This window comes from Jaculus jaculus, chromosome 7 (genome assembly GCF_020740685.1).
Source record: "Jaculus jaculus isolate mJacJac1 chromosome 7, mJacJac1.mat.Y.cur, whole genome shotgun sequence".
Taxonomy (NCBI): Eukaryota; Metazoa; Chordata; class Mammalia; order Rodentia; family Dipodidae; genus Jaculus; species Jaculus jaculus.
This window is the reverse complement of record NC_059108.1, coordinates 114099593-114118498: the sequence shown is the minus strand read 5'-3', so window position 1 is coordinate 114118498 and position 18906 is coordinate 114099593. Positions and strand designations below refer to the sequence as shown.

The window sequence follows — 18906 nt, the reverse complement described above, 5'->3', positions numbered from 1 at the left end:
AGCAAAGCTACTAAGCCTATGATCTCTCTTTTACAGAAGAGAAGGTTATGACCTGACCCTATGCTGACTCATGCCCACATAAAAGCCAAACGCCAACCTCTGCCTTTCCTGCGAGGTGTCTTTCCATCAACGATGATACTCCTCTGCTGGAGAGCAGGGCTTTCTTCATTAGCTCCTCCATGCAAGCTCAGAGCTGCCTTCCTGTGTTCTCTATCCCCGCCATTGCGGCTTGCCCTCGGAGGCCCACTTTGTCCAGTAAATCCTTCCAGAGCCCCTCTCTCATGTGACTGAGCTCCCAGTGTCCTTCCAGTTACACCAGTATAACTCCTAAATTGCTTATATGTCTTCTCATGAGCACTATCTTTCTTCTCTAGTTAGCCCTGAGTTTAAGAGGCAGTCATCACCTGCATTAGTTTGCTTTCCTCCATTGTGATAAACTACCTGACATAAACCATCTAAATGGAAGACAGACGTATGTTTCAATCTCTGGTCTCTCTGCCCCATCCCTGGGGGCCCGTGGTGAGGCAGATCATCATGGTGGGGTGGGCATGGCAAGGCCACTGTTTACTTCATGTCATCAGGGAAGTAGTAAGGCCCAGGGACAAGATGTGCCTTTCTAAGATGTACCGCCATTGGCCTACTTCCTGTAACCAGACCCCACCTGCCACTGTTTCCATCAGCTCCTGGAAATCCCTTGATGAGCTAACGCACCGACGGTGTGGTTAAAGCACTCGCTACTGAAGTGCTTCTTCCCAAACCCCCCAATATTGAACACTTCCCTGGGGACCAAGCCTTCATTCAACACAGGAGCATTCAGAGGACATCTCATAATCAAACCACAAGGTCACCTTATGTGGCGATACATCCTAAGGCACCCAGGATGTGTCTTTTTTTTTCCAGTGAGGATTTATTTATTTATTTTGCAGGGGCAAGTAGCCCTGGCACACTTGTTCTCATAAATAAATAAATAAAATATTTTGTAAAATGTTATTTATAGAAAAGGAACAAAACAAATTGCATACACTATGAAGGAAAGTATACCTTCAGTCCATTTTCAACATCTCTTCTTAAGGTAGATAGGTATTTTAGTTAATGTAAGTATAGCTCACAGAGCAAATGTGAGAATAAACACAAAACCCAGCCAGATACACAGCTCCCAGCTAGAGCGGAAGTGAGACGTGAGGAGTATGGCTTCTGTTACCTTACCAGTTGCGTTACAATTCAGAGACCTCAATGGGGCTCAATTTCTCTTTCACTTAAAAACAATTTGCTCCTTAAAGTAACATATATCTCACCAGCAATCAAGCTATCATGCTGAAAAGCCAGCAGCAGCAGTTCATGTTCAAAGAAAGTCAGTCTATGACCAGTTACACTGACTTTTTATCTTCACTGTCTCCCAGAGAGTCACTATCAGCCTCAGAGCACACACCAGCCCTTCTAGGAGGTTGCTCATTTTTGAAGTCCCAACTCAGCATTCCTTACATCTTCGAACACCCCATCCATGTTAGGTATCTCTGCCTAATGTGAAAGTCCCTTTCAGAGAAAAGCAGCAGCTCCAGAAATAGAAAAGCTACTTAGAATGCTGAGAACATCTTGACAATATGGCCTGAAGCTACAAGCAGAATACAGGCTCCCAAATTTCCTTCCTTCTTTTCAAGTTCCAAGACTGTGATGGTTCACTAACTAAGAGAAAGATTCTCAACAAGACTGAGTTGGATAAATTAACATTTCACTGAGATTTGAGATTTACATATCTTTTGAAAATAAGAATGCTCAAAAAGAAGATGAAATCACATAACACTGAGATAAAATAAAGTGACCTTAGCAAAAAAATAAAGAGCTGCAGACTGATTGAACCCTGATTTTGTGACGGTGTTACTCAGACTAAAATGTCTCTATAGCCAAGAAATGTAAATAAAAGTCAAGCTCCTTTCTAGGCTTCTGGGTAGGAAACACTGACTTAAGATAATCTCAAATTTAGAAGTCTATGGAAATGAAACCTTAAGAAAGTTGGCATCTAGCTCTGATTATGACGTTAGGGAAAGTGACACCAAAGTGTCCTTCTTACCTTAAACTGAAGGGGACCCAAAGACCTGTTCTTCAGGAGGTTGCAACAAAAATGAAATAGCAACATGGTTCTGGGCCACAGAACAAAAAAGCTGGCCCCGCTAGAAATGTTTATTGAATGCTGACAGTACCTCGACAGAAGGATGTTGCAATTCTGAGCTCTCCGACCATCAATCACCGACAGCTCTCTGACTCTAAGCTTGGAACTCAGCGTGTCATCAATGGCATCTGCTTCTTTCTGGAAAGAACAGGACAGAAATCCATCAAAGTCAAACAGGGACACTTAAGACTTCAGACACGGACTTTCCCTCCACATTTTCTACACACACACACACACACACACACACACACTGCCCATGTACACACATGGGCCACGTTGATTGACACAGCGAGGGAGTACAAGGCACGGGGCTGGAACTGAAACAAAGCGGACACTCTAGTTGACAAAGGGAAACAATCAGAAACGCTGACCACCCACATTTGAAAGAGCATTGTTTGGAAGAATGTCCAGGTTGAAGATGCTAAGCGTGCATAAATTATCAGTGGCTGATGCTATGCTTTTGTCCCTCAAATCCCTATGGACAGCAGACAGAAAACTGTCACTATGAATAAGCTCAGCAGAGCCTCACCATTACTGGCCTGGTCCCTTGCAGGGCTCACTTCCCCCAGGTTCTTCCGCAATCCCAAGTACTCGAGAGAGATGAACAAAGCCTCCCAAAGGTCCTCATGTGTAACACGAAGTTCCCAAGGCCAAAAGTATCTTTTATTAGCAGAGGCTGACATGGGGATAGTGAAGAGGGAGAATCTCAAGGCATCCCTTCAGTATTTAAACATATTTAATGCAGGTTTTAATTGTATATTCAGGATGGATGTCTGGATATAATTATGGTAGAATAGGCACAAAACATTATGTGCAAGATACTATTTGAGTCAACTGCACCACAGAGGTATTGTAAAATAATATAAAAAGTTCAAGGTGAGAACACAGACTAGCTGGGTAAGTAGCAAGTTTTATTTCATTAGTGGTTAGGAGCTACTAAAAATGGATTGTGGCATTCTGAAAGCATAAGGAAACCAAAGAGCTTTGGAACCATGTAACAGTTTAGAAAACAAAGGCAAAATGGAGCTGGCAACTTGAAGTAGCACGGGTGGGATCGAATGAAAATGTCTTTTCTGCGGAGAGTTCAGGCGCACCTCTAGCTGGTTCGTAAGAGTTGAAAACAAGGTGGAGACACCTAGGCATTGAATTATACTGTCTACACACAACAGGGTAAGCAAGACATCTCAAGCTTACAATGAGCCAAGGAATTACATTAAGGAAGGTTTATGTAGTAGCTCTCTTACCTGCTTGGAGTTACTGTTCACAAAGAAATCCTACAGCCATGGCAGAGGCATGGAAAAGGCAAATCAGATACATGCAGTTCAGAAATCACAGCAGCAAATGGGGAAGGTCAAAGCGGTCAAGGAAATGAGTGGAGTGGGTAAGAGGTGATGCACGCCCTGCAATCGACTTGTGCAGATGATGACAAGCCAGTTTGGCTGAAGATACAATGAAGAGCACAGTACAAAGCTTCCAGGGTAGAAAATGACAACTGATGACGTTTGCTGCACACAAGTTTAGACAGTAGCAAATCAAACTCAGAAAAGGGCTTAGAAGGGCTCAAGCTGGGAAAATAGCAAGTGCTCTTTAAAGTCACCAGCAACTCCCATTTATTCGAAATGATGTGTGTGTGTGTGCGTGTGTGCGTGCGCGTGCGTGTGTGCACGCGCACGTGTGCAGTGCTGGGCATCCAAACCAGGGCCTTGCACATACTACTCAAGCACTCCATCACTCAGCTACATCCAGAGCCAGCACATTGAATTTCACCTGAAACAGGAGGCTGTCAATTAAATCCATCAAGTTGAATACACAATTCCCGTTGTGATGTGCTAAAGAAAATGAGCCTTTCCTTTGGTGGAAATAATCTCTCTTGTCTTATTGTATCATAACGAATGATTTTTTTTTTTAAGTAGAATAAGTAGCCTAAGTCAGTAACATAAACTCTTAGTACCCTTGAAGCAGGGGCGTCCAAACTTTTGGCTTGCCTGGGCCACACTGGATGAGGAGGAATTGTCCAGGTCATGGCTAGGTACTGTGGGTAGGCGCGGGAACAGGCAGCACAAACAATTAAGAAACAATTGGTGCAGTTGTCAGTGGCCCTGTCCCAATTACCTTAGGGCTGTTTGAGCATACAAGGCCAATAGCTTGCTCTTAAAATAGGTTTTAGAAAAGATTTGGCGGGAAGAAGGAAGAGGAAAGGAGTTCATTGATAGAAGAAGGTGGCAGTTTGCTTGCGCGTTTTTCTGCAACTCTGAAATGAACAAAAGCTTCAGTGTGTAAAACACACGCTAACATTTGGGCCAACAGCGTGCACAACTAGCATTTGCTCAGCAGATTCCTTTAGGTCTCCCTGGTGCCACCAGCACTGCCAGAGCCGATTTTACACAGATGAGCTGTTTTGCATAATTCTTCTGGTGGGAACAGAACATATCCTCTGCTGGCTCCGCCTATACAAGGAGGACCAGTGCTCTGGAATGGCACTTGGAAAAGCAAGTTGATAACCACAAGAAACCTTTCTTAACTGAGAGCTCAGCTTTCTTCTGTACCTGTGGTAAGTCAGCGTTTCTACTCTGAGGCTCTTTAGGAGTCCTCCTGTGTTTGTGGTTTCAAGGGCAGAAAAGACTACAGTGAAATGAACTCCTTGAATTTTTGTCTTTTAAAAAAGAAAATACTACTTGAATTTATATCTTGCTGTCACTGTTTGGACTTTAAACAAGTAAACTCCTGTGAAGCTCCCTGGTGACTCATTGTGCATCTAGCCTTGTCCTGTCAGGTCACTGAGTGCTCTGACCCCTAAAGAAACAGGCTACGGAATCAGGGAGCTGTCATTTACTGGGTGTACATCTTAGGGCTCAGTCTTTTTATCTGTATAATGGGATCATTCTGAAGATTAAATAGAAAGGGGTACATGGAACATTTTATGCAATATCTGATACACATTTATGAGTTCAATGCTCAGGAGCTATCTTATGACAGTTATTTCAACTTTCAAACAGGCAAGTCCAATTTTTCCCTATGTTTTCTTTTGGCTGAATTGTAAAACAGTTGGTAAAGATTTTCCATTTGTGACCATTGGCAGCAGTAAGCATGACAGTTAATAGCTAAGTGGAATAGTTTATCTTTCCAGAGGAGAGGACAAAGACTGCCATGGGAGGGTTTGGTTATTTTTTAGCCTCAAATTCCACTTCTTTCTGCTCCTAGCTATTTGCAGTTGGTGGCTACTAGGGGAGGGAGACAAGTTTCTCAGTGGTGTAGCTTCTGGAAGGTTGCCCATGCTCCAGTAGATAACCCCTCATTCATGCTCACGCAAGCAACCCTAATTAAATTCATTATAGTGTGAGGGAGACTGGCTGGGAAGAAGGGGTTCAGCATAAGTGGGAGGGGGATCAAGAAGGGTTAGTGTGATCAAAGTTCATGATTTTTCATAGACTTGTATGAAACTTTCAGTACATAAAATGATTTTTAGCAAAATCCCATTTGTTTAAAAACCTACTAGTCAGCATATAAAATTACAAAGTGTTTGGGTTTTGTCAGGCGTATTAAAAATAACGCAGCTTGCAGGCCTATTTAAAGTAAGGTTCTTTTTGAAAACTTGTTCCTCCCTAAATCAGAGAGAAATATGAACAGCTACTTCTAATTAGTGTGGGACAAATAGGAGAGATTCACCTATATTTAGCTTCAATTAAGATGATATCCGGTCTTTCTGGATGATGGTTGGTGTAGGACTTAGGATTTGGAAAACCAATAGGAAGTGGGAACTTGCATTTTCAGTGATTGTTACTGGTAAGATGCTATAAATAAGAATGAGTCTTGATCTTTTAAAGGTTGAAAGAGGGCTGGAGAGATGGCTTAACAGTTAAGGTGTTTACTTGTGAAGCCTAGGGGCCCAGGAGCAATTCACCAGTACCCACATAAACCAGAGGCACTAGGTGGCACATGTGTCTAGAGTTTGTTTTCCGTGGCTGGAGGCCTTGGTGTGCCCATTCTTTCGCTCTCTGCTTCTCTCTCTCAAATAAATAATTAAAAATCTTAAAAAATTTAAAAGGTTGAAAGACTCTGGTAATTCTACCAAAAGCTTTTATAGAAAAATGCATACACTAGAATTTCTATATAACCCTGTATTTGACCATCCATACTACAGAACCCAGTTACAAAACCTCTGACTTCACAGTTTGTTTTAAAGAAAACCACTTTTCACAATTATTCTCTTCTGCCTTCACATAGCAATACTAAGACTGTCAAGGGCTAGGGATGCATGTCGGCAATGGTAGAGTGCTTGCCTAGCATGCTCGAGGCCCTAGGTTCAATCTGAAGTACTCCAAATGCAAAACAAAACAAAACAAAAAGACTGAAAAAATACCTTATATCATAATTTTTCAATGTATAAATTAGATGCACAGGATAATTATAAATGTAAAAAGAATTTTATAAAGAAAATTATTTGACCATTCATAAAATAATCTACATTCTCTCTCTGTCTGGCTTTCTTTCTCTATCAAATAAATATTTTTTAAAGGGCTGGAGAGGTGGTTCAGTATTTAAGGCACTTGCTTGCAAAACCTAAAGTCCTGGGTTCCATTCCCTAGCACCCCACATTAAGCCAGATGCACAAGATGGCCATGCGTCTGGAGTTAGTTTGCAGAGCCTAGATGCTCTGGTGCAGCCAATTCCCTCTCTCTCTCAAATAAATAAATCTCTCTCTTTAATAAATAAATAATTAAAAAAATCTAAACATACTGAACATTTACTGAATGTTCCAAATGGGACCCCAAAATGACTTATGACATGCCAGCAGTAGAGGCTAGATTCTGGACCAGTAGGTTTCCTTTGTTCCCTAAATGAAAGGACAGAGGCTTTGAAATGTCACATGTGCACTGATCATGGAAGGCACTGTCCTTGTGCAAAGAGCAGGAAGGAAGGGGAGACGGAGATACTCCCGTGTTACAGAGCTCCGGCTGCCATTAGGCAAATGTGACAGCATTAGCTCACTTTCCCTCTGCCAACAGCATGGATGGGGAGAAATGAATTCATAGCATGGCAGCATGAAAATTCTCCATAAAAAGATATGAAGATTGCTTAATTATACCTTAATAATACTACTCTGCAATGTACATTTTATGTTAAAAATTAGTCTCTTGTGGCTGACCTGAAAATTATGTATAATGTAGTTCCAATGAGGAGAAGGTCCAGAGATTCAAGAAATTGACTTTCAAATGAACTTTTGGAATGTGCACAGGGGAATAACTGCATGCTATTAAATTCCACTTCATGGGGCACAGGAGCTTACATAATCGGCTCTGCACCTTTGATATACATGCTGAGAAAAATTCTTAAAATGGGAGCTAAAGAAAATCCTCTATGAAGTCTGGTAGTCACAATGAATAAACCACAGATGAAGAACAAAGAAAAACTGAGAACTCTGTTGCTTTGTAGTTCTAGCTGTAGCACCTTTTGGGACAATGAATAAAAATGAAGCCATATTTTATTATCTGTGACATAGGGGTAATATTCCTCTCATAGACCAGGGGTGAGTATTAAACAAGAAGGAAGCATAAGATCTCTTTGAGAACTAAATTTTAGGGTGAATGAGATTAAGAACATACTCAGCACCAGAAATATAATGTGTACTCACTACTGATTATCTCTTAGCCTACATTAGAGTTATTTATAGATTTTTCTCATCTCTGCTTTATACTAAAAGTTATGTTGTGGGTCTGCTCAAAGTTTAATACATTTGAATCCTTGAAGCATTTTATAGATAAAGAAGACAATATAAATATCTGAATTTAATGATAAAATATTTCTTAAATTAACCGATGTATTCTATGTATTTAATTTAACATAAGTAAATATGTGCATATATATGTAAGTGTTCTTATATATACATGTAGGCATGTATACATCCCCTAAGTATCACTCATTTATCTAAATTGTGCTAATTGTCATTGCTGAATACAGTGTGTAAGGCTCCTATCACACGCATATAATTATTCATTTGTTCCTTTGCCTATCTGAAAAAGTTATCTAGCCAAACAATTGGCTGAAATTCAGCCCAAAATTTAACTAGGGTTCTGTAACTCTTAGGGAGGAAATAAGAGATGGCATGGTGGGGGTGGGGGAATTGGTTCCCAGTCCATTTGGGAATAGACAAGAGAACAGTTCAAATGTGGTGATAATTACATAATGCACCGCCAAGACTGAAATGAACATGCACGCTTTGATGTTGCCGTCGTGAGATGAAGGACATTTAACGACAGGCATCCATTTCATTTACTCGGTTCTGCATGCTGCAATTGTAATGCCTGTAGCTTTTCATTTTCTTACTCTCAACATTCAGTAAACTCAATAAAATGACTCAAATTACCCTCATTTGAAAAAAATACTGATGGTTTAAAATCTCCCATCTTCAATTTTTATACCAAGAGGGAAGAAGACCTTTGAAATACTTAAGCAGAGCAGGTGGGTTGAGTTTTTCCTTCAGGAAGTACTACTGAGAAAATGGCCACAAGCTCTTGTCACCAGTGTCCTTAGTGTGAGGCAGAACCGAAATGTTCTTGTCTTTCCTGTCTGGAATGACTACTGATTACTTAAACAGTGTTGGTTGCTAGGACACAGTGACTCAGTTGCCAGGCTTTCTGCAAGCCTGTGTCTCAGCACTCTTGAGAACTGTCCACACATTTGTCCCAGAGCATTTTGGCAGCATCCTTCTGTACCTTCTGCTGAAAGCCAGTTAATTACGAGGCTTGTCAACTTGGGTCTTTCAACCACCTGCCTTCATAACAAATGCAACCCACATGCTCAGACTTGAAAAGCCTCCCTCAGAGTAACTGCCCTTGGTTTCACACACTTCTCTAAGTCCCCAACCTTCACCTTAGACAACCAGCACTGGCAGCTGAAGTCTATGTGGTAAAGTGATGAGACCTGTAACCAGTTCAGAAGATTATTGGAATTGTTGGGAAATTTGCTAAAATGCCTTGTGATATCACGCCAAGATCCATGGGACTCCTTCCTGGAACAGCGGAGAGGAGAGAGGCATTCTAGCCAATCAGGAATGCGTCTGGGCAGGACTCCCACAGGAGGAGGACTCTAGCCACTCTTGGAACAGTAAGATGCATTGTTTTCTACTGGACAGTGCTTTACCCTCTTTCTCTTCATTGTGCTTTAACTGGTGAGTCTAACAGGGCACAAGCTGCCTTCTTCCTTAGGGAGCGGCCAGATGAAGGCTGCAGTCTTAGGCTCACCGTACCACAGTGGCAACCAGCTTTGCTTTCCCACTTTACTAAGCTAGCACCTCACCTACCACCTTTCTCCCTCCTCCAGCGAGGTGCTCTGGTGAAGGATCTCCTTCTTCCCTACTTCAGGTGTTTCAAACCCCCCTTTAGCTTGTGTGTCTCCCCAACCTTGGCCCATCACCTCCCTTGGTACTTGGTGCTTCTTTTCTGAGACATTGTTTCTCGGGAGCCAAGCCAAGTAAGCTCACAAGGAAGTCTGCTGCTTGCTTGAGGATGCCCCACCCTGGATGTGATTCAAGTATGAGTCAAGCAGCCAGGACAGCCCTAGGGAAACCCCTGTGTAGACACGAGGACACGTGCTTTCAGCTCAGCCGCGGTGAGTTCTCTCCTTTACTCAGCCTTAAGAATCCTTCTTGTCATACTCCTAGATTCAACTTTCCCTTCAGAGGGCTCTGGCAGATTGCTTGGGAACCATCCTTTTTTCTGTTCCTTTGGAACTCTTCAAACCTGGCCACCTTGCTCTGGCTACTAGTTTACTCCTGAGAGCTTTGGAAGAACCCTCTGGAACAAGAGTTCCACACAAAAGTGACCAGGGCCTACACAGTGAGATGTCTGCGAGGTTTATCAACGTGGACAGGCAGCAGACATCAGATCGTGTGGTCTTGCTACCACTGGGAAAAGCTTCACTTATATTTCAGGTGTTCCTCTTGTCCTATTGATCTCATTATCATTTTCACACTTGATCAGCCTGTGCAAACCCACGACTAAACCTATAATGTTCACGACATCTAGTTGAAACCTCTCCGTAGGTTCTAGTTAGCTGTCAAATTACAGTCTAGTTTGAAAAGCATTTTGCTTCTGAGACTAACCACTTGCCATCTATTTTTTAAAACCCAGATAAACCAAAATGGCTTCAGAAGAAAATGTTGTGAGGTGACAACACTTTTTGCTTAACAATCCATTTTGACGAAGAACAGATACAGTGAGATGCAGTTCTCTTTACACTCATGGAGACAAGGCCTTGGACACAAACCATGGTACAAAGCTTCTCGACAAGGAGCCTGCTTCCTTCAAGTGCTCACATGCACACTGGCAGCCAGGGTGACACACATGTGGGCATGCACACCATGTTGCTTTGCAGGAATCTGCACAGGACAAGCAAACAGCGATGTGCGACAGGCCTTCTCGGTGTGGTAATGGCAGATGGGCAGGGTAGTGCACAAGGATAGGGTTGTTTCCTTCCTGGGCATCGGGAAAGCAAATGCTATTACCTGCTGTCTCTGGTAGGCAGAGAAAGTTCTTTCCAGGTCTTCAAGATCCAGAACTTTGAAGACTTTTGTATCATCAATTTCAGTCCATACTGTTCCTTCCAGCTTGTTCTAGAAACATCAAGTTAATAAGTTCTATGGCTGACAGTCATACAAAAAAAAAAACAAAAAAACAAAGCCAACCAATTAATCTGCTCATCTGAATGGGTTTCTGCAGAAACTTAGAACAGAGCTGGCAATAGTGATACCATTTTATGAGCCTTAAGGACAGCTGAGGTCATTTTGGTCCCTCGAAATGACTACAACACAATGTTGAAATGTTTTCATAAAGCCTAATTAAAATTTTACTGTAACTTGTTCTAAACTTAATGAAATTTGAAAAAGTTAATAAATTAAATTAAAAATTTTAAAAAGAAACGAACAAGCACAGGTTCTTTTTTTAAGTGCTACTGCCCCTTTAAAAAAATTTCCATGATGCTCAAAGTGAGCTGGTTTCAAACAACATGTAATTATTTGGAGGCCTTATCACTTCATATATGAGCTGGTGAGAACCTCAAGCCTACACTAGTCAATCAAGTCACCTGGCAGCTCAGCTGTTTCCCCTTCAGTGAGGCACAGGGACCTGCAATGCCATTTTCGGATGCATTTCTGGAAATGGGGACAAATGGCTTACCTCTGGCAGCTTAGACCAGTTGAAGGATTTCAGGGCGTTGGTGGGCTGAGGGATGTTTTTCTTCTTGAGTGCCAGACTCACTGGTGCACCAGGAGGTGGCAAGATTCCCCCTAATGGAGGAGGCCCTGGGGGAGGGGGAGGACCCCCGGGAGGAAGGGGAGGTGGTGGAGGAGGAAATGCTTCACTAGGAAGGGGTGGAGGTGGTGGGGGAGGAAGGAGAGAACCAGGCCCAGATGCAGGAAAGGGACCTCCTGGGGCTCCGGGCGAGGGTCCTCCTGGGATACAGACAGCCCTCTGAAAGCACAAAACCGTACAAAGAGGAAATCAGTGGAAGAAGAGAACTCCTAATGATTTCAGGAATCTAATGTTGCCCAGTGTGTATTACAGTGTACCCGTACTTCTAGGAATGGGGGTTTAAAGGTTGGGTAAGTCAAATGGACTTTTTGGGACCCTCAGAGACTGAGTGGAGTCTCATCTTGAACGTAGACCCTGAGTGCTTGTCTGCAGAGCATTTCCACTTCTCTGTCATCCAGTTTGGTCTTCACGACATCACTTTGCATGCTAAGAAGCTGATATGATTTCCTTTGTTTCCAGGGCAGGATTGGTAGTAGCAGTGTATGTACCAAACAACCTCTGGTATGTAACATACAGGAAGAGTTTGTAACTACTGTGACCAATTGCATCAGGAGTGGTCTACTCGAGGATGAGGGGTCCTTGGATAAGCGAAGCCCTTGTACTCCAGTAGTCAGGAGACCCAGCCTTACCCTGCTGAGCTCATGAAGCTGTGCCGTGAGGTCCGCCACCTGCTGTTTGACCTGCTTGTGCTCCGTCGTCTCCTTTTCCAGCTTCTCCTTCATCTTATTGAGGGTCTGCATCATCTCCTCCTTCTCCTGGGTCTTGGCATCACACTCTCTCTCTTTCTTCTCCAGTTTCTGTTGGAGTTCACTGTGCTCTGCATAAGACAATAAAGGGACATGAGACCAGGAGGTCCTTCTGAGAAAGTGGCTGAGGACGAGGCAGAGATTGTGACTGCTCCTTAGCTAAGGACCATTCTTCCTCTCACTGAAGAGGTGATCCAAGGGCTAACCAGTGCTCATGCTGGTTAGGGGCTTCAGGTGAACAACTTTACTGACTACACCTTGTGAAGACCAAAGAGACCTTACAGATGAGCAATTCCTCGTGGAGAAGATGGCACCAGTTTGGTGGCTAATTCAGAATCCTTTTATAGAAATGGCCTGATGGCTACACTGGGGAAGGTCAACTTTAAAAGGGGTCATGTCTCACCAATTAGAAATGGGTCAGGGAGAAGTCCGGCTTTGGTAAGTGAGCTTTGCTGGCTCGAGTCCCACTAGCAGATGGAAGACTCTGCGCTGCAATGGAGATCTGCTAGCAAATTCCCTCGGAAGCCTTAGGCTTCCCTTGAGCAATTATGAAAACATTTGAAAGCAAATGCTATCATCTTAGTATTCAGCATCTTAAGGGCAGTAGTGTTTGTTGGGCATATGAATCAGAGTGGTGTGAGGAGAAGGAAAAAAAAAGCTCTCAGCTGTGGTTTTACTGGCTCCCCTAGGCTTGCTACCAAAGCTGAGGGCATCCAATTTAGCATAATGCTTATTCATATTGCAGATGAATAGAAGCTTTGCTGACAGGAATGATGAGCTTTGGAAAAGAGAAATTATGAAGTTTAGGCTGCAGATATTTTTTTTTTCAAATACTTGGATCCAATTCCTATATCAACAAGTCAACTAGGGAATATAGCCCACTTGGGCTGAGCTATACACAGCTGGTCTCTATTTGTGCATTTGATAACACATTTATATTCACACTGTCTCTGTCTCTAACCTTCTTTCTTCTGTGGCTACCCAAGTTGGAATTTGTAGGGAGGAGCCATTAAAATTAAATTTTATCTTTCAGCTGACTTGGCCACTTCACAGATAGATCTCTGACTTCTAATCCGCATCTAAAATCTAGCTCACTGCAATCCACTTTCCTTCTATCTATGCCTCATTTCTTATTCACAATGAAAAGAAACAAAACTAGGACAGGCCTTAACATGTGAAAGGTCTTAACAATTCATAGTCCTGTCATCCTGTGCACCCTCTCCAAGGAATCTATCCTTTAGGTGGAAGCAGGTCTTAGGAAATTGGATTTCAAAGCTTCTTAGGTGATCCTGATGAATTGGCTGGTGTGGGAAGTTCCAATCTAAAGACTATCTCAGAAACTGACATCTGTTTGCCCTCAATTCACTAAGCTCTTACTGAGCACCTTCTCCTCCAAAGCACTAAGTACCTGAGACTTCTCCCCCAAAGAGACTCAACCTTTCAGGACCATAGCTTCCTGACTCCACACAGCATCCACCCTCTTATTTATCAACATACACCCTCTTCAATCCAACCCTGCCAGCAATACTTGATGTTATTTTTTCAGTGACCGCTGGTAGACCTGTCTTTCTGCTTCTAGGCAGAGGACAGAGAAAGGAAATACATTCACAGCTCTTGGACACTTCTCCATGAGTGTTAGGTACTAGGAAGGGCTGCTGTATTTCACTGGCTTTGAATGAATGACTTGGACAAGGGAGAAGGGACTCAGGTCATCAGGCTGGTGAGGGTAGTGGTTAGGAACATGACTGTTTTCATGAAGGGGAAACTTTAATTTGCTATTATTCTCCCATCCAAGTACTAACCAGGCCCAACCCTGCTTAGTTTCTGAGATGAGATGAGGCCAGGCACATCAGGGTGGTATGGCTGTAGACTAATTTGCTATTACTCTTTCTGAGAGTGGCTGGCACCATGAGGAACACAAATCTCTTCCCAGTCACAGAGCCTGAATGTTATTCAAACATCCATCAGTGGCTATCTTCTCCATGGTTCATAACACATATCTCTTCATTGGTCACCAAGCTTCTGCACGATTTCTCTTTTTATGACTGGTGCTGAATTAAGGTTATAAAGAGAACAGGGCTGATGAAAACAAGTGGTCCTTTTAAGATTCTTGAATTCATGTGGCAAACAGGGGGTGGGGTGTTTGGTGGCTAAGAAAATTTGAATTTATGAATACTGAACAGCAAAAGTTATAAGTTCTCTAAAATACTGTATAATGATATAATAATACTTGGGAATCAGCAAGACAACTGAAATAGCTTGATTCAAAAAACACAGGTCTAGGGATGTAGTTCAGTTGCAGACTGCTTGCCTAGTATGCACAAAATCCTGGGATTGATCATAACCACCCCCCCCCCCAAAAAAGACCTACTAGAGAAATCTCCCTTGAGATGTGGAAGGAGGCTGAAACACCGATACAGATTTCCCACAGATGCCCCCAGTAACTAGCAGCACAACCCCTTCTCTGGCCAGGGCCTTGTCATTTACCTTTCCGCATTTTCTCTGCTTGCTCTTTCCACTGCTTAACTTCGTTTTCATTGACCAACCTAGAGCACAGTTACAGGAACACTCGTCACAAAAATAAATAAAATAACAAACCCACTGTCAAATGTATTCCCCTTGACTACAGAAGTAGTCTGCCAGAGAAAATCATCAATGCATGCTTAAAACTCATATGTTACTTCAGTATGCTTCATGCATTTATATAGTTAACTCGTATTTGTCCCCAGCGTATTTCTGCTCTCCCAGCTGTTAGGTGGAAGCAAGATAAGTATTTTACATTGGCACCATTATCTCCCAGGCAGCAGAATAAGAAGAGGCTTACATCCGTACGACATTCTTAATATTGAAGTTCTCCAAGGGCGTGGAGTCGGGGTCCTGGCCCTTGTCATTCTGGATGACGATTTGCTGTATAATTCTGTCCAGCAGCAGCCAGTACTGAACAGTGTTGCCACTCCTCTTATCTGAAATGGAAAAGGGCAGTGGAAAGCCATTTCCGTGTTGTTTATAAGTTCTGCTGTATACTTTTCAACAGTGTTCTCCCTTTAGACCCAGAGGCCAAAGGGATGTTTACATCACCTGTATTAATGCTTCCCAAAGTTCCTGCAATTTTAGCAAGAAACGAACATTTATTTGATAGAAAGGCATTTTCTCCACCTTATTCTACATGTTTTGGAAGGTACAACAAAAGAAATCATAATTCATTTCATTTTGAGGGTTTCATAACACCCTTTCTTTGAGCAGTGTGGGGAGACACATCAGATTATCACAAAGCTGACACTTGCACATCCCATCTAGCCAGCACTGTGGAGGGGACAACATCACACACTCCGGGGCCCCCCACAGGTCACCCCACTCACAAGGCATCTGGAGGCAATGGTGCAGGATGGACATGAAGTGAGGGTAGGCTTCACTGTGCGTCAGCCTCTTTCTGGTCAGCTCAAACATCTGAGTTGCACTTTTTGTGTCTATGTGAACCTGTTTTCGAGGAAAATGAATCTCTGTCAAACAGCCAAGCTCCCTGATTCGCTCAATGCAAGGACAGCACAACCAAGACCAACATGGAGTAACACTGCCCCTTCGGTGACAAACTGAAACTCCGACTTCACTCATAGGTTGCACTGGCCCATGGTAACTCTCCAACACATTTTTTTTAAGAGAAAAATTCTGTGAGTTGATGAGTCCAGAGTAACTCTAAGAATACATACCAGTTCAAATCTTTTGGCAAATTCTAGCTCATCTTCATTTCGGAGCATTTCAAAAAAGTCTAAATGCCTAAAAAATAATTAAATAACCATTACTAAAAGCAGAATATCCCACAAATACATCACAAAGGACCTAGGACATTAATACTTAGGCCTCAACATGGTATGGTGATGCTAGCCTGTAATCTCAGCACTGAGGGGGTGGAAGCAGAAGAATTATAAATTCTATTTTATTTTATTTATTTTAAAGAGATATGTGGGGGGAGAGAGAGAGAGTGAGAGGAAGAAAGAGAATGGGCACATCAGTGCCTTCAGTCACTGTAAATGAACTCCCGACACATGTACCACCTTGTGCATCTGGCTTACGTGGGTCCTGGGGACTCAAACCTGGGTCCTTTGGCTTTGTAGGCAAGTGCCTTAAGTGCTAAGCCATTTCTCCAGCCTGAAAATTATAAATTCAAGGCCAGCCTAAGCTATTTAATGAGACCCTATTTTAATAAAGAAAATGCAGGGAAATGTAGTTCAGTGGTACACAATATTTGTCTATCATGTGTATGGCCCTGAGTTTGATCTCACGCTCCTTCTCCTTGCCCCCTCAGGCCTTTCTTGACTTTAAGTGATATCTCTAAAGAATCAAGGTAATACAACTTGAATACCTTTATTTAACTATGTCTTTTCTAAGGAAAAAATTCATTACCTAAGCTAGGAAGATAGTAAGAAAAAAATTTAAAACCCATGGTGAATAGCATATATTTTACAGTAGGCATTACTAAATTAAGTGAGTGTCTATCAAGTCTGAAAAAGTCCACAGTCTCTTTGCTGCTCTTTTTAAGGAGAAACAAGCCCACAGACCCACATTTGACTTGTTACTGAATTAAAGATCACAAAAGAAACATTCATGCACTTTTTTTGTGCAAATGTTTATTAACCTCCTACTGTGTACTCTACATCTAGGCATGACACCGTCTATGAAGACGAGCACATCAGACTAGAGGGAGAAGATGAGGGGCAGTGAATATGCACCATGGATGAAAGGGTTAACACTTGGCGAATGCCTATCAAAGCGCAACGTGGTGTCACAGGTTTCATAGCCAAGTCTTACAACAAACAAAAAGCCAGTTGTCCTTGTCATCATCACCATTTTTTTTTTTTTTTGTTTTTTGAGGTAGGGTCTCACTCTAGCCCAGACTGACCTGGAATTCACTATGGAGTCTCAGGGTGGCCTCGAACTTATGGCAATCCTCCTATCTCTCCCTCTCGAGTGCTGGGATTAAAGGCGTGCGCCACCACACCCGGCGTCACCATTTTTTTAAAAATTTTTTTAAAATTTATTTATTTGAGAGCAACAGACACAGAGAGAAAGACAGATAGAGGGAGAGAGAGAGAATGGGCGCGCCAGGGCTTCCAGCCTCTGCAAACGAACTCCAGACGCGTGCGCCCCCTTGTGCATCTGGCTAGCGTGGGTCCTGGGGAACCGAGCCTCAAACCGGGGTCCTTAGGCTTCACAGGCAAGCGCTTAACCGCTAAGCCATCTCTCCAGCCCCCATTTTTTAATAAGTAGAAAAATAGTGAAGTTCAGAAAACAAAAAGAGAACAAAACAAACAAACAAAGAAACAAAAAACAAGTCACTTGACCAGGATACATAGGAAGTATAAAGCAAGACGAGGGCAGAGATTCAGGTCTAAGGCAACACCCCACCTCCTGACCTTAACTTCTCAATGTGCCTTCCATGACGAAGGTATTCAACAATACGGAAACAATCGTCTGAACTAACATGCTGGTGCAAGCTCCTCGTGTTAGACACAGGCTGCAAGTAGCCCAGAGGCTGGCACTCACCGCACGCACAGATGGCATGATTGCTCTCAGGCCACGTGAGTCTGACTCACCTGTCTAAGGTTGAATTTTCATGTTCCCTTAATTTATCTATAACAGGCTGAATTCCCAACATCAGAAATTCATAGCGAAGATGAAGTCTGAAGTCTAAACTCTCCTGAAAGTAAAAGGGTGATAAAACATATATTCATATTTTTTCAAGTCTATAGCAATCCTTTTGCAAAGTTGTTTGTTCATGGTGTATTTTTAAATCTACAATGGAGGCTCTTACCACTCCTGCACCTTGGCTCAGCACCGCGTTGATGAAGGACATGATAGCAGTCTTCAGGCTCACTTCATCCCGGTAACGCCCAGTGCTTTTATCCAAGTCGTTAATTAATGTCTTTTAAAGATACAAACATAAAAATGAAACTCTCAATCATTACCAAACCAAATTTTATAAATTTTTATGCCTAAATTTTAAAGTAGATATCGTTAGAATTACAGTGACCCATAGAAATTCATCTTTCTTTAAGATTGGTTCGAAAAATTCTGACCTCACATATGCTCACTGACACACGCATACAAAGTGGGCTTCAGTGTCTCTGCTGCTTTTCACATTTGAGTAAAAAGACAGTGACATGATCACATTCTGCATTCTGATTCTAAATGATTCTTAACCCCCACAGGAAAGGACTGTCCGAAGACACAGTGTGAGCAATCACACAGTGAGAGGGAAATCTCAACTACAGCTCCCCTTCCTTCTTCAAGGTCAGATTAAGGATGGAGTGGAGAAGGCTGCAGAGCACCTACCTGGAAGCGGGTTCTCTCGCTGGCATACTTCTGGTAGTGCAGCATGGCCTGCAGAACCTTTTTGTGGCCCCCAGGAACCAGGCACACGGCGCCCAAGATTTCCAGCACGGCCACCTTTGTTTTAATGTTCTCTGTGCTCAGACTCTGAGCGATTACATTAATACTCTCAGAATGAGCCAGAACGTGAGCCCGACCTTGAGAGTTGTTCATTAGTGCCTTTATACAACCAATGAGAGAGGTATGTATCCGAGACTCGGAGGTCTCGTAGTCCATGGTCTTCAGAAAATTGAGGATACACGACAGGCCATCCAAGTCGATGAATCTGGTTACAAACCTGTCATGAAGAAAAGTGCAT

At 42.7% G+C, this 18906-nt stretch overlaps 1 protein-coding gene and 1 non-coding gene across 3 annotated transcripts in view; one reads left to right on the top strand and one right to left on the bottom strand.

The window, feature by feature from the left end:
* Daam1 (dishevelled associated activator of morphogenesis 1) overlaps positions 1–18906 on the bottom strand; it is a 179607-nt gene that overhangs the window by 27041 nt on the left and 133660 nt on the right. The window contains exons 6-17 of one of the 2 annotated variants that reach the window (XM_045154021.1): positions 18552–18885; positions 18031–18141; positions 17813–17916; positions 15929–15995; positions 15581–15698; positions 15046–15184; positions 14709–14767; positions 12105–12292; positions 11341–11634; positions 10671–10778; positions 3412–3441; positions 2199–2305 (exon numbers count right to left, since the gene is read on the bottom strand). In XM_045154021.1, coding sequence (XP_045009956.1) covers positions 2199–2305; positions 3412–3441; positions 10671–10778; positions 11341–11634; positions 12105–12292; positions 14709–14767; positions 15046–15184; positions 15581–15698; positions 15929–15995; positions 17813–17916; positions 18031–18141; positions 18552–18885 — 1659 coding nt within the window. The remainder of the gene's footprint in view (positions 1–2198; positions 2306–3411; positions 3442–10670; positions 10779–11340; positions 11635–12104; positions 12293–14708; positions 14768–15045; positions 15185–15580; positions 15699–15928; positions 15996–17812; positions 17917–18030; positions 18142–18551; positions 18886–18906) is intronic. The other variant, XM_004649229.2, reaches the window with a different exon arrangement.
* LOC123462642 lies at positions 10843–10974 on the top strand. The gene has a single exon (XR_006638428.1). It is a non-coding gene; the product is annotated as a small nucleolar RNA SNORA33 (small nucleolar RNA).